The 26239-nt window shown below is 40.2% G+C and overlaps 1 protein-coding gene across 8 annotated transcripts in view; it reads left to right on the top strand.

Moving 5' to 3' along the window:
- Positions 1 to 26239, top strand: part of Enox2 (ecto-NOX disulfide-thiol exchanger 2) — a 281277-nt gene that overhangs the window by 219809 nt on the left and 35229 nt on the right. For all 8 annotated transcript variants that reach the window (XM_038316243.2, XM_038316241.2, XM_038316238.2 and 5 more), the window contains 3 exons: positions 5619 to 5825; positions 11940 to 12173; positions 23275 to 23487. In XM_038316243.2, coding sequence (XP_038172171.1) covers positions 5619 to 5825; positions 11940 to 12173; positions 23275 to 23487 — 654 coding nt within the window. The remainder of the gene's footprint in view (positions 1 to 5618; positions 5826 to 11939; positions 12174 to 23274; positions 23488 to 26239) is intronic.

Raw genomic sequence — 26239 nt, 5'->3', positions numbered from 1 at the left:
TTTGCTACTGTTATCAATTGTAATGTAGCTATCTGTTTTCTGGCCATCTTAGACGACCCCTGCGAAAGGGGGGGGGGGTGACTCCCAAAGGGATCCCGACCCACACGTTGAGAACCCCGCTGCTTCATTACTGCTTGCAATTCTTCTTTACCACTTACCACATGCCTACCCTTTAGTCAGGTCCCAGCGCTTCCTGAGCTCACAGCCTCACTCACCTCCCGCCGAGCTCCAAGTGTGCTCTCCTCTTCTGGAGTACCTCAGTGTGAGAGGTGCTGAGATTAAATCTGTGGTGAATCCTTCTGAGACATTTCTATCTAGATGCTAAATCCAATGGAAACACTGGATTTTTATCCCTTACTTTATCTCTATGCTGTATTTCATACTGTTGACCCACTTACCCTTCTTGAGAGCTTACCTGATTTAAAGGAGCAAGAATGACTCAGACCAACCAGAGATAAAAATCAAAAATAAATAGTAGAATGCAACTTGATGAGGATTCCCAACATTTCAAAATGTCAAAAAGAAACAGTGGGCTAGGTTCTGTGGGTAACATGCTTGCCATGCAAGCCCGAGGACCAGTACCCCATGAAAGCTAGATGTTGTGTGACCTGACCAGAAGCAGGCAGATCCCAGAGGTTTGCTGGCCAACCAGTGTAGCCAATCAAGGAGCTTCAGGTTCAGGGAAAGCCTCTGTCTCCACAGAAAGGCAGACGTTAATAGAGGCGCATCTACCACTAAACCATGCTACCTAGTGTCTCAGATTCTTTACCCGTAAACTATGATATTGGCTTAGATTAGCCTAGATACCGCTATCTTCACTCAGCTCTAAAACTATGACTACTACATTTTAAAAAAAAAATCTACCACTGTAAATATGTTTCTAGGTAAAACTCTTCAAAATATACTAGAAAATCAAAAAAGGGTTGGCTTGGAATATATGGGGCTTTTTACATTTGCTGGAGCAGGCAGAATACCTTAACAGTTAAGTACTCGGTCTCAGAACCAGCCCAGGCCTTATTTCATAGCCCAGTTTTCCACCTCTTTTCAGCCATGAGATGTTGGCAAGTAACTGAACCTCTCCGATCTAGAGTAGGTGACGTAAAACGTAATCTAGAACTTCAATAGAATTTACTAACGGGGAGAAGACCAAGCACTGGGCTCCTATTCCCAGGATTCGGAGTATAGCAAAAAGATAGCTGCCTATAGCACACATGCTTTCTCTGCAGGATCGCTCTCAATGATGTACTGATTCTCTCTCAGTGGGTCTCTCCGATGAGAGACCAGAGCACCATCTCTCTAGCAAAGTCAGTTCTGTCAAGATTTTCACTTCCACTTTAACACCTTCTGAGGACAGGTTACATTTTGAATCTGTTGGAAGTAACAGTGAATGAGGGATGAATAATGACATGTCACCTACTGCCTGTGTGCAGACACATGTGGAAACACCCAGGAACCAGAAAAGGCTTTTTTTTTCATTTTACCACATCAAAAGAGACAGAACCCATTTTGCCTCTGAAGGCTGGACTTTATAAAGAGAATTAAAATAAATGAGTAAATTGGGCATTAATAACAATTTTCCAGCGTTCTGATTGTTTCCAATTAGTTGGGATTACATTAAAAATGCATCTGACCTCCACTGATTGTCTGTAAGGCCTTCGCTCTTGGGCTGTCTAATAAAATCGACTCACAGACTTTGCATTGTATACGTTCTGACAAACCAACCGAGTGTTCGCTGATGCTCCTCTGAAAAGTAGGATGTTATGCAGATGGTATTTACACCCTCTGTGCTGCTCTCTGCCTCCTTTCTTAAAGACCAGCAATGGATTCCGATCCTAATACTGATAGTCTTAACACACTCCCCAGAGTGGCTGCTTGGATGTAATTAGAATTACCAGAAGCGCCTCCTTTTCCATCACCAAAGACTAGTTCTTTATTCTTCCAGTTATCTTGCATCTTTACATGAACCTTTCTCTGTCACCACACTGAGTGATGATTTAGACACTATAGGACTTAGCCCATTACCTGGTGACTAAGGAGAGTTTAAATGTGGGGTTCTCATTGCTGTGTACTGATCAGTGTATTCCAGTGGCTTTAGAAAGTCGGGCCTGGACAACAAAGACATTGAACTGTTAATTAAAGAAGAGATACTATACTATCCATGAATGAAGACAATGCAGTCTTTTCCCTGCTTACAGGGATACACCTAAATCCCGCGACTGCTCTCAAAGAGGTAGTCTGCATTTACTTAAGGAAAGCAGATGCATCCCTGGCATCCTCTGCATTATTCTTAGTGGATTTTATGCTCCATTACTTAACTGAAGTCACCACAAAAGAATCACAGCATCTGAATAATGACTTCATCACAAAATGTTAAATCCCACAAATGTAGTTGGGAGATGGACATTTGCAATTGGGGCATTATATGTAACTTCCAGAACAACCACATATTCCTTAGTCTGTCAGTGGGCATAAACTAAATTCAGGTCATGTAAAGAAGGTGACTTTTGCTTCATAAAAGAATTATTTACCATGCAGCTCCTTTAAAAGTAAGTTCCAGAAGCCTTTTTTATTCTAAAATAGGACTTCCAAAGCTTTTTGTTTGAGAACAATTCTATCTAAACAGATGGTCTTGAAAATTCACTGCCTATATACCGTGGCTTGGTTCTATTCTGTGGTCAAAACTACATGCATCTTTATGGCCACAAATCCCTCAAGCTCAGATTTATCTGGGTAAATCAAGGGGGGGTTGTATTTCACAGGTTCGGGTCCTCGCTAACACTGTACTCCAGTGAAATGCTAGAGTTGTAAAAAGCACCAGATTGGGAATTAAGACACCTGTGAATATTGACATTTTAATGACTACTATTTTGTAGTGAGAGCTGCGGGCCGGCTTCCTGGCTACCGGCTAGCTTATGCCCTGAAATAACAACATACAAACTGTATTCTTTTAAACACTGCCTGGCTCATTAGTTCCAGCCTCTTACTCACATCTTGACTAACCCATATCTAATAATCTGTGTAACACCAAGAGCGGTGTCCTACCGAGAAAGATTCAGCATGTCTGACCTGGCGGCTGGCTTCATCGCGTCTGTCTCCCTGAGGAGAGGCATGGCAGTCTGACTAACTTAGGAGAGGCGTGGCATCTGACTGAGCCATCTACCTCACTTCCTTCTTCCTGTTCTGTCTACTCTACCCACCTAAGGGCTGGCCAAGGCAGTTTGTTTATTAGCCAATGAGAATCCTCCATTACTATTTATTAGGAAGCTAAGAAGTGCTAGGGTTTGTACAACATCCAATATGGTCAATGTAGTATCAATAGTCATACAAAAAGAAGTTTAAGTTAGGGAATGGTATCCCAATTTAATAGATTGAAAAGGGAGTTTTCACAGGTTGGGTAACTTCTCCATGGTCACACAGATTTCCTGTTCCAAGTTTATGATATCTTTATCTGATCTGATGTCTTTGAATGAGACACTTCATTTAGCCAAGAATTTTTCTCTGGAATATCAGAAGTTCAGAATACTCAGTAACTTTCAACACTAACTACATACTAAGTCTGCCTGAGAAGCTTAAAAAAAACCACACAAGCAGCACCCTGAACCCTGATGAGCTCTTGGTGTGTGGCCAGGCATTATGTGCTCAACTCCCAAGTGGATTCTTTCATGCAACCAGAGTTAAGAATAACTGGAATTAGGATGGCAATAGTATTTTCCAGTTGTTAAAAACCCCAAAGCCTAAGTCTTAAGCAATTGTCAACCTTTTTCTTCCATAATTGCTAAATGTCATCACTTAGTACTCCTAATTAAGATAATTCAGACTCCTGCCGACTCTAACTTGTTCTCTTCCCCTCTAAACTTCTCATAGGGAACACCCAAGCGAAAACTAAAACGGTGAGTTCTGAAAATTGCAGACTTCAAAACTTAGCAGTTTGTAAGTTCTCCTATTGTCCACTTTATCAACTAAATAAGAGAGGAATGTCATCATGAAAACCTTGGTCTTCTCAGCACCCCAGTAAAACAGGCAGCAGTAGCAAAGCGAGGTACATAGAGAAACTGCTAACAAAGCAGGCTCCCAAATCAGCTGTTTGCCAGCTTGGATAAGACTCAGGTGGAGGCTTCATTCTCCTCTGTGAATGAGACTCATTTATTTTCACAGGGGAGCTGTAATCCCTGATTGTTGAGCTTCCAAATCTTGAGCCGGGAGAATTGTTGAGAGCTGAATCAGAAGAATGGATTACACAAAATAAATCCTTGCAGACACAAACCAACACTAAGAAGAAGAAAAAAAAACATGGCCACGGGCTGGAGAGATGGCTCAGAGGTTAAGAGCATTGCCTGCTCTTCCAAAGGTCCTGAGTTCAATTCCCAGCAACCACATGGTGGCTCACAACCATCTGTAATGGGGTCTGGTGCCCTCTTCTGGCCTGCAGGCAGACACACAAACAGAATATTGTATACATAATAAATAAATAAATAAATAAATAAATAAATAAATAAATAAATAAGGTGGATTAAATTATTTTTTAAAAAAAATATGGCCAGGATGCTTTGTTTTGTTGGGCTTTGAACTGGAGGGTTTCATTTTTAAAAATGCTTTGACACATATAAAAAGTAACAAGGAGCTGACAGATTTAACAAGCTTTATATATAGTGAGTGGAATGCACTTTTTATGCAGAGGGTGAATCATTTCATTAGAGATTTTTTTGAGGTTGGATATTTATTTAGTGGATTATAGAAGGGAAAAGGGAGAAGAGCAGAAAGAGAGGTAGGGAGAGAGACAGACAGACAGACAGACAGACAGACAGACAGACAGAGGGAGGGAGGGAAGAAGGGGAGAAGTGGGGAGAAGGGAGAGACAGAAGCTGCCTCTCAGAGAGGGAGACCAAAAAGCATTAGGGATACTTTTAATGACTCTCTATGGCAAGATTTATCTCACTTTAGTTAATGGTTTTCCAGGCAAGCTTAGAGTTTCTGCCCCTTTAAATGCTATAGGATTGGCTTTGGACCTCACTACTCCAAAAAGAAATTAGAGGAAAGGTTTATTTGTATTTATATTTTAAAATCCCTAAGAATATAAAAGTAATACTTTGTACTCTAATTTATTTAACCAAGCCCTTCTAACAGCTATAAATACTTTTGTAAATATTCACCTTGTAATTGTCAAATTAGTCATGAACCACCTCTTTCAATAAACATAAATAGAATGTATAATCTACCATCTGAACTAAGTCGACTCCATCAGGGACGTTGGGTGTACAGGCTTGAATGTAATTAGTGAAGCTAAGGGAAATTTCCCCTACTTATTCCTCTTAATACAGATAACCAAAAAATTAACAGTAAAGGTTTATCACAGCAAAAGTAAGGAACAAAACTGAAGGTCTCTAGATGAATCAGACAGAATGGGTCTTCATTCCGTAGCAACCACAATCACAAAACTCATTGGATAAAATGCTTTTCAGGTTCATACAATAAATTTTCTGTGGGGCAGAGACAGGCACTTAAAGAGGCTAAAGTTTTTGAGGAGACAATAAGACTATCTCTGAAAAAAAAATCAGATTTCAAAGAGGTCTGTCCCAAGCAAATATTTTTATTTCCAATTATTTTACCTTTTAATTTAGATCTCCCACCACCTGCAACACGAGAGAGGCCACCAGGATGTAAGACAGTATTTGTGGGTGGCCTGCCTGAAAATGGGACCGAACAGATCATTGTGGAAGTATTCGAGCAGTGTGGAGAGATCATTGCTATCCGGAAGAGCAAAAAGAACTTCTGTCACATTCGCTTTGCTGAGGAGTTTATGGTGGACAAAGCCCTTTATCTGTCTGGTAAGTGTTGATCTGCGGGGATTGTACTCACCAGGCACAATGCAGAGATCTGAAAGCAGAGTATTTAGGTCATTAGCAGAAGTGTGTTAATTAAAAGGGACTCCCTCTACCATAAAAGATGGAAAAGGCATATTACCTCCTATCCAGCCTTCCCCCTTAAAGCCATCAGAAGTTCCAAACTGTCTGGAAAATAACTAGACTTTACATGTGGCATTAAAGATGTGGATGATAGACTCGGCTCAATATCACATCCCAATTCTTCCTGCACACATGTCCCAAATACACAGTAAATTCTAGGTTCCAGAATGCGCCACAATGTTTTATGTCTTTGCCCATGCCAATCCAACACACACTCATACCCTAATGCTGCAGCTCAAATATAAACTCTCTGGAAATCTTTCTCTAATTTATCTGTCCAATCTGTCCCAGGTTTGGGCACCGTTTTCCTGAGTGCCCCCACAGCACTTGGCACTGTATTCTAACATGACATCTATTGCATTATTCTAGAACTCATGCTTCTACCTCCATCTGATAAGGCGCACTCACTACTAATAATGATGACTGATTTAACAATTACCACAGGGAAGGGAAAGCTAATGGAAAGGTGAGTGAAAGAGGGATGGAAAGAATAGGGAGGGCTATTTCCGAATCCCAAGAGAAATACACAGAAAGGTCAGGTTTGAAATTGTATTTTACATTTATCTGTGGCGGCGGCGGCGGTGGCGGTGGCGTGTCTGTCACGGCCTGCATTTTGAGGTCAGATGGCAGTTTACAGGAGTCAGTTTTCACCTTCTGTCACAACTCTGTCCCTTTGCAGCAAGTGCCTTTACTTATGGAATCATCTTTTAGGCACAAAAAGATTGATGACGAAGCGAAAGCATTTTCTGGTGAACTATTGTTGTGGGGGCTTTGAATGAAATTGACCCCCATAGGCTCATATGTTTGAATAGTTGGTCCCCAATCGGTGGAAATATTTGAGAAGGATTAGAAGGTGTGGCCTTGTTGGAGTTTGTGTGTAATTGGAGGCAGGCATTGAGGTTTGAAAAGTCTGTGACCTCCCAGTTAGCTCACCCTACCTCCTACTTAGAGATAAGACTGTAATGTAAGCTCTCAGTTACTGTTCCAGTGCCATGCCATGCCTGCCGTCCTACCTGCCTGCCTGCTGCCATGCTGGCACCGTGATGGGCATGGCCTATAACCCTCTGAGACTGTAAGCCCCAATAAACGCTTCTCTGTTTCATTGTCATGTCTTATCATAGCAATAGAAAAGTAACCGAGACAGCAGTGGAACAAAGAATCCCATGAGCAGAATTACAAAAGTAGAAAGTTATGGCAAACATTCAAGAGAGTAAGAGTGGTGGCTTGTATATTAAGCAGCCATGAGAGAGGGTTGGAAAACCTAAGTTGTTAGCCTACATTGAAAGGTTTAGCAACTGAGTTTTTACTCCCCGGGTAGTAGGGAGTAAGGAAGACAATTTTGAACAAGGAAACTGGTTGTCTCAGGAAGATTAATCTGACATTTCTGTGTAAAAGTGGATTAGGGGGAAGAAGAGAAAAGAAGAACGGAGGTTAGTTTGAAGTCTGCTGCAATAGGCCAGGGGAAAAGGTATATAGAATTTGGAAAAGTAGGCTAGTAGCATGGGGAAAAAGAGGGGGTGTTAGGTGCAGGATGCTCTTAGTACAGTTGCTAAGTGCTACAGAATTCAACTACTGAAGATTAGGCAGCACTTAGCAACAATAACAGCGCAGGCCACAATAGACTATTTTAATAAGAATGTCAAGGTTTCAAACGCCCTAAATAGTTAGACATTAAAGAAAACATACTGTTTGGGAGGCAGCCATCTGAACATGAGTGAAATCTAGTCTCTGTTTACAGTCACCTCCTACAAACATCCGCAGGACTGCCAAAGGAAAGGAGATGACTGGCAATCAGTGTTGTGGAAAGAACTAAATTTTCCCTTTTAAATTTGAGCATTCTTCTGGGGAAGGTCACAGGTGCCACTAATCTCTTGAATTCTTCTTTTATTATAAATTATAAAAGAATGTGATGAAAAGAATCAAAACATAAAAACCTTTTCTAGAAGATGTTACAGGAATGTAGGAAGAATCATTTCCTTTTTTTTCTTTCTTTTTTTTTTTTTTTGAGTCGACACACCTTTGGGTCTACCTGACCCACAACATCGTAGCATCTTTGCTGTGGCTTCTAGGGCCTGAATATCCTCATCTCTTTTGTAATTCATCTGCAGCTCCACTTTTCTGATGGCTTAGATGATCAGTAAAATGAATGGGCATGAGAGTACCCCACCAAACAGGAAAGGGTCGTAAGTTGGTTGATAAAATATGGTTATTGGTTTTTTTTTTAATTTTGTTTTTTTGTTTTTTGAAAAAGAAATATGTGACACCCTTTGTGTTACTAGGGGTCACTTATTACATAACACTAATCGAAACATAGAAGTATGATCATTAATACACATAATTCAAAATACAATTATATAATGTGTGATATGATACAGATATAAAATCATCACCATTTAAAGAATTAGCATACCCTCCACTCCCTAAAGCTTCCTTTGTCCCGCGTTTGTGATTCTTTCTCCCCTCCTATTTCATCTCAGGCAGTCACTTATCTGCTCTTTATCAGATTACCATGCATTTCTTGGAACTTCCTGTAAGTGGAATTATACATTATGTATGTTCTTCTTTCCCTTGCAGAGTCAGATTTCCATTTGGTATCATTTCCCCACTGCTTGAATTTCCTTTAACATTTTTCATAGCACAAGTCAGTTCCGATGACCTCTTTCAGAATTGTATGTTTCAGAAAGAATTAATCTTAGCATTCAGGAAACTAGGGGAGGAAAATTGGGAGTTTCACCCCAGCCTGCGCTACATAGCAAGAACCTATCTCGAAAGGGAAAAAAAAATGACTATTTTCTTTGAGAAAGATATGTTTATTATTTCTTTCGTTTTTGAGATTATAATTATCTCATTTCCCCCTTTCTTTTCTCTAAACATCCCATATACCTTTCTTTGCTCTCAGATTCGTGGCCTCTTTTTCATTAATTGTAGTTACATGCATATATGTATATACAAGTATTTTCTAAATTCAACTTGCTTTATATTTATAATGTTACTTGTATGTATGTTTTCACTTCATATTGGTGGAGATACACACTTTTATATTCTTATAAATAATACTTTTGAGCTTTGCTCTAAGATGAAAGTATGAAGCCTGAGAAACTTTATCCTTTTAAAGGTTGCTTTTAAACACTTTCGGTAGGACCAAAGCAAGCCTAGGGCTATTCCCATCCCCCCTCCCGTCCCCCCACCCCCGCTATTAAGGTAAATGTTTCTAATTACCCAGTACTCTGTTTTTTATGAGTTTTTGTCCTCTGTCTGGTAGAGAAAGGAGCTATTTCCAGACCTATGTGAGCTCCAGAGATTGCGACTTGTAGCGTTCAGATGGTTTCCACTTATCATGATAAATTATTGTGGCGGTCTTTGAAGATCTCTCCTACAGATACCTTAAGTTTTTTCACTGTGCAGATTCCTTCCTTCTGATATTCTGCCTTATGAACTCTGTTTACCATATTCTTCATAGAATCCCAGGGAAGAACAGCAGGCTCTATCAGAGCTTCACATTCTGCACTGAGACCTGGAAACCTCTGGACTGTAGCCTGGGGCAATCACAGGGATCATCTCCTAGGATTGTCTCCCACTGCTCACTGTCTTCATTGTCCAGTATCTTAAACACCATTGTTTCATGTGTTTACTCTTTTTTCCAAGATAGGGTTTTTCTGTGTACCCTGACTGTCTTGGAACTCACTCTGTAGACCAGGCTGGCCTTGAACTCAGAGATCTTCCTGCCTCAGCCTCCTGTGCTGTAACTAAAGGTGTATGCCACTGCCACCACCTGGCATGTGTTTATTTTTTTAAAGAGGAGGATAAATATGACCCCCTATTGCTTATCAAAGAACAAATTCTATATTGGGCCTTACTCAGCAGAATAGAAGAAAGCTCAATAGCTTTGCAAATCTAACTTCTTAGATTCAAGTTCTGATTCTGCCCTTTGCAAACTCCACTCCCCACCCCCACCCCCAGGACAAACTGCTTAACCTCTCTACCTTCTCTGATGCTTATGTTCCTCATTGGTAAAATGTTTGCTGAGAACGAGAATGAAGAATATATATCTGAGCTCCTGAAACACAATGTACTAAACAACATCTTAACTGTTTGTCAAGAAATTTTGCCTAGGTGATATAACTGGCACAAAAAAAAAAATAGAAGGAAGAAGTTGGTTCTGATTTTCTAAATCCAAATTCTGTTTGAATATTCTGATTACATCAACATCTTTTATTATCCCAAACTATGTACCACTGCATTGTATTACCCCCCCCCATCTATTTAATTCTCTCCCAGAAAGGAAAGTAGTCCAGAATTCCTAATTACATCCAGGAAACAATTTTTAAAAGTTAAATTACAAGCAAATACATTTATATTTCACTAAAATTCTATGGAATGATGTAACTTACATTCTTGAAGTTGTCCAAGAACATTATAATTGGGAAATGCCATTTCCATTCTTCCCAGTCCTTGGTACAATAGAAGGCTCATTCTTTCCTTCATGGTGCTTTGTTTTAGCATACCTTGCCTCTATATACAAATGTGTGATGTGGTGCTTGAGCACATTTGTGTGTGTGTGTGAATGTGAGCATGTCTGTCAGTCCTTATCCTCTACATGGTTTGAGACAGGATCTCTTGGTCACTGCCATCTGCACTTGCAGTTGAGCTCCTGAGGATTCCCCATATCTCCCACCCTGTCTGCATCTCCATCTCCCATCTCATCGTAAGAGCATTTGGATTACAGACATTTGCTACCATGCCTGGTTTTCTATGGGGATTCTGAGATATGGGGATTTGATTCAGTTCTTCATAGTTATGCAATGAGTACTTTACTCACTGAGCCATATCCCTGAGCTCTGATGCCCATGCTTAATGTCCTGTCAGGTGGCAAAGTAGAGAAAAGGAATCCTAAAAACAAGATCATCCATATCCATAGAATAGAAAACTGTTACTAAAGATGTGTTCTGCGTGGTCTGGAAAATGATCTGTGATAGCCATACTTTGTGTTTTTAATGAATGGGTTTATTAAGTACATAATGAGTCAAAATAAAAGAAGAAAATACCACCAAATTAAGTACTCAAAATATCCAACAGAATTCCACTGGGAAAGCTTCGTAGAGGCAAGTCAGCAGGAATTACTAATTGAGAGAGTCCCAGGCAGAGCAGAATGTTCCCTTAGAAAAGGACTCCAAGTAAAAGAATCACAGCACTAAGGTAACATGCTAAAAATGGAGGGTTACAAACGTCAGCAGAGACCGACTGGGGAAACCCTCATAAGGCAGCCAGCTGAAGTTCCCAAATAAGATCCCTGGGGAGAGCAGTAAAGTTCCTTGAGTGAGGCTTCCAAGTTAAAAAAAAAAAAAAAGCAACAGATAGAGATAACATCATCAAATTAGGCCCTCATAGCACCCATCAGAAACCAACTGGGGAAGCTGGACCAGTCAGCTGGAGTTCCCAGTTGACCTTTGTCTCCATGGATGAGCTTTCTGTGCTGCACTTCTAGATCCTCTTTCCCACTGTAGATACTTTTATATCTTGGAATAAATAATAGTAACATTTTCTGGAAATCATTTGCCTTCTATCTACACTCAAAGGCATGTTGCTTTTTACTCTTGGACTGTTTGGCACTTCTTTTCCCCTCCCTGTCATGGAGTAGAAGTGAACAGCCCAGCCCCAGACAAGAGGCTTTGGAGGACACTTTGAGACACATAGAGTTGGGTCTGAAATGGGGGAAAGAGAGGCAACTCCATTTCCAGCTCCATTTTCTCAGTAAGTTCAAACGACACAAGACAACTTCATACAGTGTACATTACAAAACAAGATTGCAACCTAAGTCTTTTGCTGATTCACTTTGATACCATGAGAGAGAATTTGGTATTATGTGACCACTTTGAACTACTCAAACCATCTCTAAGACACTGAACTTTGAAAAAGTACATATAGTTGTTGGCTTACTAGTCTCTAATCGCTTCCCCCACTACCCGTTTAATGTAGGTTACCGAATTCGCCTGGGCTCCAGTACTGACAAAAAGGACACAGGCCGGCTGCATGTTGACTTTGCCCAGGCTCGGGATGACTTGTATGAGTGGGAGTGTAAGCAGCGCATGCTAGCAAGAGAGGAGCGGCACCGTAGACGGATGGAAGAAGAAAGACTGCGTCCACCTTCTCCACCCCCAGTGGTCCACTATTCGGATCATGAGTGCAGCATTGTTGCTGAAAAACTGAAAGGTATAGAAGGCATTCAAGCTCCGTGATTGGGTGAACTTTTGGGGGGGGAGAATTGTAATAAATGTCATTGTGCTGTTCAGAGTTACCCTTTCAATTTCTGGCTAATAGACTCTAGCATTTCTTGTATTGGAAGCTTGCTGATAGTAACAAGTAACTCTAGAATCAGGAACTGTCTATCGCATGTGTGTCTCTGTTCCTTCGTCGTCTCAAAGGTTGATACCTTTCAATTCAGACATCAGATAGCTAAGAAGAAATATTTTCCCATTTGCCACACTAGATAATTTGAGGTGTGACTCATGGTTTAGGACCTACATGTACCCCCTTTCTTAGTGGGTACTAGTGAGGTTTGAACTTTCAATCAGTGAGTACATCACCATGATAGAACTGGATATAACACTGGGAAATTCTAGTAAAGTCCTCATTTTAGAGATGTCAAAATGAGCTGGTATAGTGGGGCATGCTTGTAATCCCAACACTCTGGAGGCTGAGGCAGAGGGATCACCAAGAATTGCAGGCCAGCCTGGGTTATAGAATGAACTGCTATCTCAAACTAAATAGACAAAATCAAACCAAGATGGCAAAATGGAGACCCAGAAATTAGTCACCATGTGTATGCATTGAAGACTTAGCTACTACTAAAGAAGTCTTTATCATTGTTAAAGGCCAAGTTATTCCACAAAGCAACTATGGAGACGTCTAGATGTTGTTAAGGCAAACTCCTTTTTTTTTTTTAGTTTTGCTTCCTAGTCTTGCTTAGATCTTAGAGCCACTTTGCTAATTTGACATTAATCACCTTGCCTGTCCTCTTGTCTTAGTAACTCACATCCAGTCTCAGCTTTTCCGAGGATAGCTGATTTCACTGAATGAATGCTGCTGTCCCATTGACCTTTCTTATGACACTGACCCAGCTCCAATGAATGGTGTGAATTTGCCCTGCTTCTGTGCTTTTCATTTCAGCAAGAGATCCTGCTAATTCTACTTTCTAAATAAATAGGTTGCACTTGCCAAACTTGTTTACACCACATGTAAGAAATCTGTTTGGACTGACTTTGACTTTCTGCAAGGGAAAAACAGAAAGCGTAGCATCCCGAACTGAACAGGAATGATGGTACATTTTGAAACACTAGAGAAGCTTTCACGTAGGTGGGATGCCAGTTTCCAAGACTTGTCTATTCACATGACACCAAACAAGAAACCTTACATTTTTTTTAAAGAAAAAAAGAGATTCCATGGCCCTCAGGAGAAGCATAAGCAGTGTCAACATAAGAAACAGTATCCAAGTAATGAAATGGAAAGCTGCTACATAGGGGAGACTCATCTACCGCTGTGTCTGCACCGAGAAATAAAGGGCAGGGGGCAAGAAAATAAAATTGCAGAGCAAGATATTTCTGCTCGACTAAGAGCTTCTAGCCAGTGAGGGACATGGAGCTGTAGAATGTAGCTTCGCTTGGATGCTCTTAGAGTCTGTTTGGCAAGTCTGTAAGAACAGAACATGTGAGTAGCTTAGGAGGGAAGCCTGGAAGGTATGGATGAGCTGTGCTCCTCTAACATTACAGGATGACCCCTGGGGAACTGCAGACATCTACTGGAAGGCAAGGGACAAAGGATATGAGGACACATGGAAACAAAAGGATCAAAATAGATCATGACTGGGACTGAATAGGGATGCAGAGCTCTGAATTGGATTCCAGAGTGCTTTTAAAAATGCTTGAAGATTTAGGTGCTTACACATACAGAACTACATACTGAACTCATTCCTGAAGCTCTTTCCATAACTATAATTCTATGGATCCAGGGTAAAAGTCCTGACATATCCCACTTACATGCAACAGTCTCAATGGCTTTTCCTTATTAAAATGCAAGATTATAGAACTGTGAGATTCCCCCATTGTTAATCCCCCCAGTGTGTGTCTACGCATGTGTCTGCATGCATGCTTGTGTGTCTGTCTCTCACTCTCTCTGCCTCTCCCTCTCTCCCCATCTCCCTCCCTCCCTGCCTCCCTGATGGTGTAAATCACAAACAATCCCACACCAGTTTGGAATTATGATTAATAGAATGGTTATTTATTTAAAGGGGAAAAAACTTACAGATCACCGTCCCAGACAACAGCCCTCTGCGCAATCAGGAAGGGAGCCTAGTCGTCAGAAGCGGAGCCGGAAGCCAGAGAGCGAGCGGAGGGAAGTGGCCGCATTTTTTAAAAAGAGAGACCACGCCCCAATGGGCTGGTATCTCAGCGGCTATTGGCTAAAGGAGCAGAAGGAGCTCCCGCAACACCTCCCCCTTTTGTTTAAGTAAGAGAGTTCTAAACCTACTATGAAATTATATACAATAAGCACAGATATCCTATTCCAACTAGCTTAAGTCTTGTATAATAAATAACTTGGCCAAGTCATGAGAGGAAAGTAACTACATTTATATAGTCTTCAACCCCATCGAAGATCTGAGAAGGAAAATAAAGTTACCTGAGTAATTAGGAAGTGCATTCAAACAACTTCTAAAACATGTAACAAATCACAGAGACAACTAGCTACCTGGACAATCACCCAAAGTCACGTTTGCAGCGTTGAAGCAACCAACTTTGGCTAAGGCCTAATGTAACTGACATACCATTTTCAAAGGCAAGAAACTTTTCAGAACTATCTTACCCTGTCTTGGCAAGATATGACAGTCCTGTTTTATCCATTTATGGATGCTCTGTATCTGTCAGTGGTTGAGGTATGGGCATTTCTTTGCCCAAAGGCCAGTTCCGCCAAGAAGAAAGGCTCCACGTGGAGTGTCTTTGGTGCTCAACATTCTCTCAGGAATAGATTGGTGTTGCCAGGAGCAATTGTGTCTCACTACCAAATTATTTGTCTACCATGAAACTCTGAGTTAAATTAAAGGCCATTTTCTACAGCTCTTTGAAGAGGTTGAAGATTATCTATCTATTCTGAGTATAATCTCTATTTATCTAACGAACCTGATTAGTCTAATTATAAATGACAAACATAGATGACTACTAATCTATATAATTCTCAATACCTATCTAACTTAAAGACTAAGACAATAAACAACTGTGCAATAAATGAGGACAATATCCCCAAACGTAAACAATGTCATTATACAAATAACATCAGAGGTAGAAATGTACATTGCAATATGATAAATATCTCAATATGACAATTGTTTTAAACAGAGTTAGAAGCATACTCTCATACAATAGAGGTAGAAGCATACTCACATACAATGTTCAATATACAAGAATCAACACCAATGCAATTTTCTAATAACAATAATTCACAAATACCAATCATCCCATCAAACCAGGTAATTCCCCCCCCCTTTTTTGTTTCATAAACACCCCTGAGTCCATATAATACCTCCCCCATCCCCTCAACCCTATACCAACTACTAAATGATGTCCCTAAACCAGAGGGCAAACTCTGTTGGGAGAGGGGGCGTCGTCCTCTAAGATTGCTTCTAGCTGACATGGGGGCGACGTTCTTCTCAGGGGGTCCCATGAAAGCAAATGATGGTAAAATTCCCAGAATAACATTTGGTCGAGGAAATTGTAACTAGCCTCTGAGTGTTTTGAGGAGGTCCGGCCAGAGTGTTGTCAAAATTGTACACCATTTGAAACTGTCTTGTGTAGTTGGTACCAAAAAAAACCAAAAAAAAAAAGGTCTAATTTTAGCGCTATTAAAAACATGACGTCATAGTAACCAGGTGAAATTGATGTTGTGGGGCCCCATCTTCATCCTGGAAACTTCAAAGATTACTGAAGGAAAATTTTTTGTTTGTTACAGGAAAGGTAAACATTATCTACAAAGACATATACAGACATATATATTCGATGGAAGGTATAATAAAGACAGACACAGATATGAGGAAAGGCAAAGAAAGTTTATCAAGTATCATCATCATCATCATCATTATTATTACTATTATTATTCTGTCCCATTTCATGGCTCCTGACCTGAGACAGAATCTCTGAGATATCTCTTATCAACAGGCTTGGAATTGAAGAAGGACTGAGCCATAGTCCAACTCCAAAACCAGCTCTATATACATATAAATAAAAGCATAGTAATGTATATATATATATATATTTAAAAATTGTTTTATACTTACTAAACCTATTCAGGTTCTGTGTTGATCCATATTAGGTTGTAACTAGTGTCCATCCATCAGTATTTAAATATCCAGGGTCCCTTAAGTTCTTTGAAGATGAGTGGTTTCCTGTGGAGATAAGAAAAGAACCCTGCCCCCAACCTATATGCTTTTCTTACCATCAGTATGATCATCATCCTTGTGAATGAATTATTTTTCTTTTCCAAGGGGCTTCTCCTCTTCAAACCGAACCTTTATTAATTTTGATGGTATCCACAATTTTTCCTCTCCTGTGGAGACAAGAGCAAAACCCCTTCCCCAACGCAGCACATCTCCTGGCTTCCATTGAGAGGTCAGCACATCTTTGAAATAAATTGGTTGATTTAGTTCAGCAGACTTTTCCATTATCCAATGTCTTTCTGCCGCTGTTGTTCCTTTCTCATTAGCGTTAAGAAAATTCAAGGTTAATAAAGCATTATGCAATCTATTTCTGGGGGTATTTTCCGTCCCTTTTTGTTTGTTCAGCATATCCTTTATAGTACGATTTGATCTTTCTATAACTGCCTGACCTGTAGGATTATTTGGTATACCTGTAATGTGTTTTATATTATAATAATCAAAAAAGCGTTTCATTTTCTTAGATACATATGCTGGACCATTGTCTGTCTTTATTTGTGCAGGTATACCCATGATGGCCATAACTTCTAATAAATGTGTGATTACTGAATCGGCCTTTTCTGAGCTCAGGGCAGTAGCCCATTGAAAACCTGAATATGTGTCTATGGTGTGGTGTACATATTTTAATTTACCAAATTCCATAAAGTGAAACACATCCATCTGCCAGATTTCATTCCTTTGAGTACCCTTTGGGTTACTCCCTGCAGGCAACGGTGTTTGATTATAGAAAGAACAAGTAGGACATCTCTTTATAATGTCCTTAGCTTGTTGCCATGTAATGGAAAATTCTTTCTTTAGGCCTTTACTATTGACATGATGCTTTTTATGAAATTCTGAGGCCTTCAACACACTTCCAATCAATAATTGATCAATCTCTGCATTACCTTGTGCTAGAGGACCAGGCAGACCCGTATGGGACCGGATGTGTGTTATGTACATTGGACAAAGCCTATTCCTAATTATATCTTGTACCTGGATAAACAATGAAGTCAACTCTGTGTCATCTGGAATAAATTCAGCAGTTTCAATATGCAAGATAACTCTTTCAGCATATTGTGAATCTGTAACTATATTAAGAGGTTCTTTAAAGTCCCTTAGCACCATAAGAATGGCATATAATTCTGCCTTTTGGACAGAATTATAAGGGCTTTGTTCCACCTTACTCAATTCATCTGACTTGTAACCAGCTTTCCCTGACTTATTTGCATCAGTATAAAACGTACGGGCTCCAGTTATTGGAGCATCACGTACAATTCTAGGAAGAATCCAAGAAGTTCTCTTTATGAGATTAAGTCTATCACTTTTGGGATAGTTGCTGTTAATTTCTCCCAAAAAATTAGCACAAGCTCTTTGCCATGGTTCATTGTCTTCCCATAACTTTTTTATTTCCTCAGTAGTAAAAGGCACTATAATTTCTGCTGGGTCTATACCTGCTAGTTGACGAAGTCTCAGCTTACCTTTTATAATTAATTCAGAGACTTTTTCCACATAAGTTTTTAATTTTTTACTTGGTTTATTAGGCATAAATATCCACTCTAAAATAGTATCTTCCCTCTGCATTAAAATCCCTGTAGGAGAAATTCTGGAAGGCAATATGACTAGGATGCAGCTAAGATTTGGGTTCACCCTATCCACATGTGCCTCCTGTAATTTTTCCTCAATCATTGTCAGTTCCTTTTCTGCTTCAGCTGTCAGTTTTCTGGGACTATTCAAATCTTTATCACCATCTAAGGTTTTGTTTAAATGAACTATTAGATCAGGTGTTATCCCAACAGCTGGTCGTAGACTGGAAATGTCTCCTAACAATCTTTGGAAGTCATTAAGAGTCTGTAACCTGTCTCTCCTAATTTGTGCCTTTGCGTTTTAATTTTCTCTAACCCTATTCTGTAACCTAGGTAATTAATAGAATTTCCTCTTTGAATTTTTTCAGGGGCAATTTGTAATCCCCATTTAGGCAAGACTTTCTTTACTTCTTCAAACATCCTTTCTAAAGTATCTTTATTTGAATCAGATAACAAAATGTCATCCATATAATGATAAATTATTGACTTGGGAAATTGTTTACGAATTATTTCCAATGGCTTACTTACAAAATATTGGCACAATGTGGGACTATTGAGCATCCCCTGTGGGAGGACAGTCCATTGATATCTCTTAGTAGGCTGAGAATTATTATAAGTAGGCACTGTGAAGGCAAATTTTTCTCTATCCTTTTCTTGTAAAGGTATAGTGAAAAAACAATCTTTCAAATCAATAACTATAAGAGGCCATCCTTTTGGTAATAGAGAAGGCAAAGGAATTCCAGATTGTAGTGGGCCCATAGGTTGAATTACCTTGTTGACAGCTCTTAGATCTGTCACCATTCTCCATTTACCAGATTTCTTTTTTACAACAAACACAGGAGAATTCCAAGGGCTGGTTGATTCCTCAATATGGTGAGCATCTAGTTGCTCTTGTACCAGCTGTTCCAATGCCTGTAATTTATCTTCAGCTAAAGGCCATTGTTTAACCCATATTGGCTTCTCGGTTAGCCATTTTAAAGGTAGAGCTGTTGGTACCTCTAAAGGTTTGTTAGTTGCTTTATGTTCTTGTACAGCCTGAATGGCTGGTGACCTTTGTGCATGGTACTTTATTACATCCTTCCCAGAATTATGAGTTCCTGAGACTGCAGGAATGTTAATCTGGGTATTCCATTGTTGTAGCAGGTCACGGCCCCATAAATTTATTGCAATATTGGCTATATATGGCCTTAGTCTTCCTATTTGCCCTTCAGGCCCTATGCATTCGACCCATCTTGTGCTTTGTTTTACACGAGACAGGGTTCCAATTCCCAGGAACTGAACATCTACCTCTTGAAGAGGCCAATTCGGATGCCAAGATTCTGGAGTAATGATACTTACATCCGCACCTGTGTCTAATAAGCCTTCAATAAAAATGCCATTTATACAGACTCTTAGCTTTGGTCTTTGATCATTAATAGAAGTCTGCCAAAATATACGTTTACTCTGTCCTACTGGATTTTTTGACTCGTCCTCCACATGTAATTCATTATTTAGACCAGTATTACTTTTTACAGCAGAAATTGGAGCTTTTAGTTTTCTTGGTGAGGCACGTTCTCCACTGTGACTGGGAATGACTGGGCCACTGTTGGCTTGGGGGCCTGCGAGAGGCCCCTCAAGGGGTTTCCCGATGGTATCGGGTTTCCTTGTCTGTCTGTTGTTGACCTGCATTCGTTGGACCAATGTCGGCCTTTACCGCATCTCCTACATATACCTGAAGGCCGAGGTCTCCTATTTTTGTCATTCCCAGAAGAGATATTATTCCTAGAAGTTCTTTGTCTGCAATCCCTTTGCAGATGCCCTAATTTACCACAATTAAAACACCTGGCAGTTTGATGTCTCCTCATTGCTTTGGAAATTGCTTCTCCTACCCAAGATTCATCATTATAGCTAAATGTCTCAACATTCATCGTATGCTGAATCCATTCATCCATAGGTGCTGATCTAGACTTTAAAGGCCCAATTATCTTTTTGCAATCTACATTTGCATTTTCAAAAGCTAGAGATTCAAGAAGTATTCGTCTAGCTTCTGGGTCTGTTACCCCTATGTCCAGAGCCTTAATTAATCTTTGCAAAAAGTCAATAAAGGGTTCTCTCTGTGTTGGCGCTCCAACGTGGTGACTAAATCCACGTAAAAACCTGTAAAAGCTTTAAATAAAGGAGAGAGAGTGTTTAACACAGCTTTTTGCTGTTTGCCTGGACGTACTATAGAGAGATTTCCTGTTTCGGCAATAGCAACAGAGAAAAAGCTGAGTCATTTTAAAACGCGGCTTCCTTGTGCTGTGCTGCCAGTGCAAACTCTGGCTTTAAAGCATTTCAATGGCTTTTATGGACTAGATGTTTGTGTGCCTGCTTGGGATCGGAAAGAAAGTGCTCTGAGATGATGCCAATGGCTCACTGCTCCCCACCTGCACCTGGGCAGATGGCGGAATCAGGCTTAGGCGAGCGGGAGAGCATGGCGGATTCCTGCCGCCATAGAGATGTTTTCAGACTGCGCGGTGCTCTGCGTGTCAGATTTGGCTGTAACTTGGATGAAAAGAGTTTCTGTGCTGCACGCTCAGTCTCAGAATTAAAGTGCTGAGTGTGGCTCCTACCTGGAGGCCCCAGAGCTAGCAGAAAATGGTATATCCTCCATTTTGAAATTGGAGAGAGGTGGAGCCAACATCTAGAACAGCCCAGCGGCTCTGCAGCTCAGAGGTGCAACCAATTCAGAGTCACAAGCGGCTCCGCCATGTTGGACTGGGCGGGGCAAGCACACGGTACCTGTTTTTGACCTAGGAATGTCACAGCTTAGATTCTTAAGTGCATAGCGATTTAAAAGCACAAAACAAAAGTGCTTCTGGATAGTAAAAAAATTACAGATTCACAATAGGACAGATTCAGACATCTGAATGTACGTAGGCTTGAGAGAGAGAAGAAAAAATATAAAAAATAAAGTTAATGCCTTAAAAAAGGGTAAAGTCTTTAAAGAGACAGAGTACAGACTGTTATAGATTAAAAGAAGTAAAGTGATAGAGTAAAAATAAGCCACGTAAAAATGGAAAATTCACAGAGAGTCTGGATTATGTATTTTATTGTGTTTTCTTTGAAATTTTTGACTGTAAAGGAGCTAAATACAGAGAGACATTTCATTATATGGGCTGCCAGGCTAGACCAGAATGGACATCTTAACGGTATGACTTCAGGATTTGGATCTAAGAACATGATGCTTTGGAAAAGAGTTTCTTCTTTTGTTTTCACAGAGGACGAGACTCTGTGGATTGCTTCTATCCCAATATGGTATGATAGACCACGCCCTCCTGAAAGGTTGCTGTGAACACCCTCAAAAAATTACTTCGCTCAACTGCCGACTGGGATGAACCTAGCAGACAGGTTATACCATGAAAGACCTAAATAACAGCGCCCCCATTCAGCAGGAAGCAGTTTGGAGAGAAAAAACTGCGCCCATTTTCCCAAATATTGCTTATAAATGTTCTTTTACATTTAAAGGGGGAGATGATATAGATATGAATTTGCATTGGTATAGATTTTAAGGTCAATTTTGTTATATGTATATGTATTTCTGATCTTGATTAAGCTATTGTGATTGCAGTTCATTTTAAAAATTGTAATGTATAATTAGGAAATATAGGTTGTTAATGGATAATCATTGATAATAGTTAAGCTTATAGTCATGTTATTAGATTTTCTAGATATGTAGAGACATATTTCAGTTAGATAGACATTCTTCATATCTTTCAAAGACTGCAGAATATGGCATTTAATGTTTTAATAACTTAGGGTTTTTCATGACAATGAGACACGTCTGCTCCTGGCAGCACCAATCTACTTCAAGAGGAAGATGGGCATCGAAGAGGCTACTTATGGAGTTTGTTAGCCATTTGGGCAAGAAACTGCTCTTGCCTGGACTGTTGCATAGACTGGACACAAAGAACCTGCAGAGAGAGGACTGCTGAACTTGCCTAAAGGTGAGATGGTCTTTCGGGGTTCCTGATTCATGAAAGAGTCTGCGAGACGTTCTGCAGGACACAGCAGAAAGTGACTGAACTGTCTTTGGAATTTCCTGCTTCATGAAAAAGTCTGCTGGACACTATGGGCCTGAAGCCCGAAGATGGATGCCCCAACGGTACAGAGGAACTTTGGGTGACTTTCCAGGCAGCGAGTTGTCTCTGTCATTTCTAGAGTTTTATAAGTTACTTATTTCTTGTTTACTTAGGTAGCATTATATCCTTCTGGGGTCTTTGATGGAGTTGAAGAATAAATAGATAGTTATAGATTTCCTTAGTTATGATAAAAGATAAAATAGATTTAAATATTGTAACTGTAATACTTGCTTGATAACTGTTTTGTTATATGTAATTTTGCTATGTTAAAGTTGAAGCCTTTCTTTTTTGTTTAAACAGAAAAAGGGGAAATGATGGAGGAGTGTCTATGTGTTACTTTCATTACTAATAAAGAAAACTGCCTTGGCCCTTTAAGAGAACAGAAAATTAGGTAGGCGGAGTAGACAGAACAGAATTGTGGGAACAAGGAAGCAGAGTTGGGGAGACGCTTCAGGCATTCGCCATAGTGAGTCTCCATGCTGCTCCTCTCCGAGATGGACGCAGGTTAAGATCTCTCCTGGTAAGCCACACCTCGTGGTGCTACCCAGATTACTAAATATGGGTTAAAGGAAGATGTGAGAATTAACCAATAAGAGGCTGAAACTATGGGCCAGGCAGTGTTTTAAAAGAATACAGTTTCCGTGTAATTATTTCGGGTGTAAAGCTAGCCGGCAGCCGGGTGGCGGGACTCAGCCCCGCCGCTTCACACTACACCTCCCTCTCTCAAATAATCAGATAAATTAAGAAATTCTCAATACATGAAAACTATCATATCATAAACATGTTTTTGTTTAAGGGAGAGTGTGTGTGTGTGTGTGTGTGTGTGTGTGTGTGTGTTTGTGTGTGTGTTTACTGGGGATGGAAACTAGGGCCTCACACACACTGACTTACAGCCTCAGAAATTTTAGGAAGGAAAGAAGCCACCCTCTTTTTGAAACTCTTCTTAAGCCATAAGCAGTCTTCCTAGGCTTTCTTTATTTCTTTCTTCCCACTTGCTGGCTGTGTGTGCATGTGTGTGCATGGGTGTACATGTGGGCTTCCTTCCCGTCATTAATTCATTGAACTATAGTTGCCAAAATCCCTGATGCACTCTTTTCCAGCATATTGTAAAAACAGATCAAGATTTGGTCACTGCCCATAGTTTGTTTTCAGAATAAATTCTTTTGTTTCAGATGATTCCAAATTCTCGGAAGCTGTGCAGACCTTGCTCACTTGGATAGAGAGAGGAGAGGTGAACCGCCGCAGTGCCAACCACTTCTACTCCATGATCCAGTCGGCCAACAGCCACATCCGCCGCCTGGTGAACGAGAAAGTAGCCCATGAGAAAGAGATGGAAGAAGCAAAAGAAAAGTTCAAACAGGCCCTTTCTGGAATTCTTATTCAGTGTAAGTGGAAGCTGATGTTGTGCTGAAAGCCTGAGAGAGCCCTCTGCTTAATGGCCACAGGCCCTCCACAGGACCCAAGGCCTGCAATGCCATCTATTTCAAGTGGCCAGGGAACCTTCCTATCTGCCTTCTGCTCTCCTTATACCAGTGGTTCACAGCCTTGCTAACATTGCGACCCTTTAATACAGTTCCTCATGTTGTGGTGATCCTCCAACCATAACATTATTTTTATTGCTACCTCATAACTGTTATTTTTCTGCCATTATGAATGGTAATGTAAATATCTGAAGCGTGGCGGTCGGCGGAGATTGGAAATAACCAAAAACAGCCTTTTTCGAATGAATCAGTTTTAATAAGGGGAGCAAGTGGGGTGCACTTACAGAGCCTAGGTTCCAGTGAAGCAGAGAACCAAGCGGAAGAAGAAGGGGCCGGGCCTACCCCAAACCCGGTTCTTTTAAAGGTATGTTTTGCCCCTGGAGCGGCCACGCCCCTCAGACAAGGGATTGATCAGCCGCCCTAACAAATATCAGATATGCAACTCCCGAGAAAGGCTCATTTGATTCCCCCAAAAGGGTCACGATCCACGTGTTGAGAACCACTCCCTCATACTGTCAAGTGCCAAAGCTCTAACTTCACAGGATACATATGAGCACCTGTTCCCATTTTCTCTGGTTTAGCTTCTTCGGCTCTCCAGAAGCACTGGGATGTAGGTAGGCAACAGTTCATCTATTTACAACCCTGGTCCTCAGAGTAGAGGATTAGAGACTTCATTGCTGAAGTTAGAATATGATGTTAGGATTTTATGGCTGTGTTTCTTCAGATTTACATGATTATCATCATGTAGTATGCTGTTTAGGAACTTCTAATAAATAAGATTATATTTTCCCAAGATGATAGCATAAAAGATAAATTAGCTACTTCTACATTTTCAGTTTAGTTTTCTTTATCTTCACTAGATATGATAGGCACCATAGGGGTGAGAAGCCATTGAAATGGCCACTTTGAAAAATTAGACCACTTCAGATCTATCTAGGTTCTTAAATGAGATAGATCAGATAAACTCTCAAGTAATTTTTTTTTTGTTCACCCTGTAACAAAATTATATGATCACATCTTTTCAGTAAGGAGCTATATTCACCTTAAGAATCAGGGCAGTTTTATGATTTTGCTTTTAAGCAATTATGGTCCCACTCTTCCTACACTTTTTTCTCCGTACTTGACTCATACATAACTGTGATTAAGGAGTTCCTCCGCTTCCACTCATACTTTGGAAGTATAGCTAGACATAAAATCCAAGAAAGGAAAGCACATATCTTCAGGACTACAGAAGAAGTAGAAAAAGAAAACAGGGAGAAGTGTGAGAATCCTGAAGTCATTAGAACACAGTGAGAACATGACTGGAAAGAGAAATCCTGTCTCTGGATTTGTCTGCTGTGAGAAGCAGGGGTTCTTCTGCTTTTGTTTCTCCCAAATACTCATATCCAAGCTCCTCTTCCTGTGAGCCAGAGAGATGGCGCCGTGGGGTAAAGTGGATGCCTCCAAGTCTAACAATTGAAGTTCAAGCCCCAGAACCAACATGGTGGAATGAGAAGACTGACTCTCACAGCTTGTCCACACACACACACACACACACACACACACACACACACACACACACACACACACACTAAATAGCGGACTATCCCCAAAGATTTGTGTGTGTTTCTCCTTTTAACATTTTAAGGGACCTTGAAAGATACTCTCTAGGACTGCATTCACAAAGATTTCTTGCATAATTTTTTCTCTAGTCAACAAGTGTATGTAGGTGTACTTAATATAGACTCAACCATTTTATATTTTGATTTGATGCTTCTGGTTAAACATAACTTCGACTAGCAAAAAAACGAATTTTCCTTGAAGTTAAACATTCCCCTTTATTTTAGAAGGCAACTTAATAAACAGAGACAGTGAATAGGAGTAACACATAATCAATATATGTATGAAAATGTTATAATGAAGCTCACTGTTTTATGTTATCTACAAATTAATTTACAATAATATTAAATAAATAAAAGGACCCAGTAATATAGTTTGTATCCATGCTTTGCAGAGTTCATAGCACTCAGCTAAATATAAAATCTGAACTTAAAACACATTTATTTTGACTCTTTCTTTTTCCATAAATGAATACACAATTTTCGTATGAAAAACTTGGCTCATCATCTCACCCCAAACTGGGAGTTTCTTCTTCCTGTATATTGATGTCTCTTTCCTTGAGTCTCATTTAAAATCACAGTACCTGTTCTGATTTGAATGAGAACTGTCCCCATAAGCTCATATGTGTGAACTCTTGGTCCCCAGTTGGTACTAATTTGAAGGTTGTGAACTTATAGGAGATACAGTCTCACCAGAGGCAAGAGACCACTGAGAGCATTTGTGAGGTTCTAGAGTCCTGCCTCATTTCCTGTCTACTCTGTGCTTCCTGACTGACATGCACTGACCGCCGCACACTCCTCCTGCCAAGCCTTCCCTGCCATAATTAAACTATGAGCCAAAATAGGCCCTTCCTCCCTCCTTCCTTCCTTAAGTTGCTTCATAATGTCTCACAGCCATGAGAAAAGTAATAAAGTACATTGGCCCATGTGATCTTATCTGATTACAGTCACAGGCTGCTTTGTGTCCTAAGAACTTGATGAAACAAGCCTCATGTTTCTCTTTATTTCTCTCTCTCTCTCTTTCCATCCCTGGATGTTGATTTGGCCCGATCTGACCG

Source organism: Arvicola amphibius, chromosome X, assembly GCF_903992535.2.
Source record: "Arvicola amphibius chromosome X, mArvAmp1.2, whole genome shotgun sequence".
NCBI lineage: Eukaryota > Metazoa > Chordata > Mammalia > Rodentia > Cricetidae > Arvicola > Arvicola amphibius.
The sequence above is the reverse complement of the archived record's forward strand: the minus strand, read 5'-3'. Positions and strand labels throughout refer to the sequence as shown.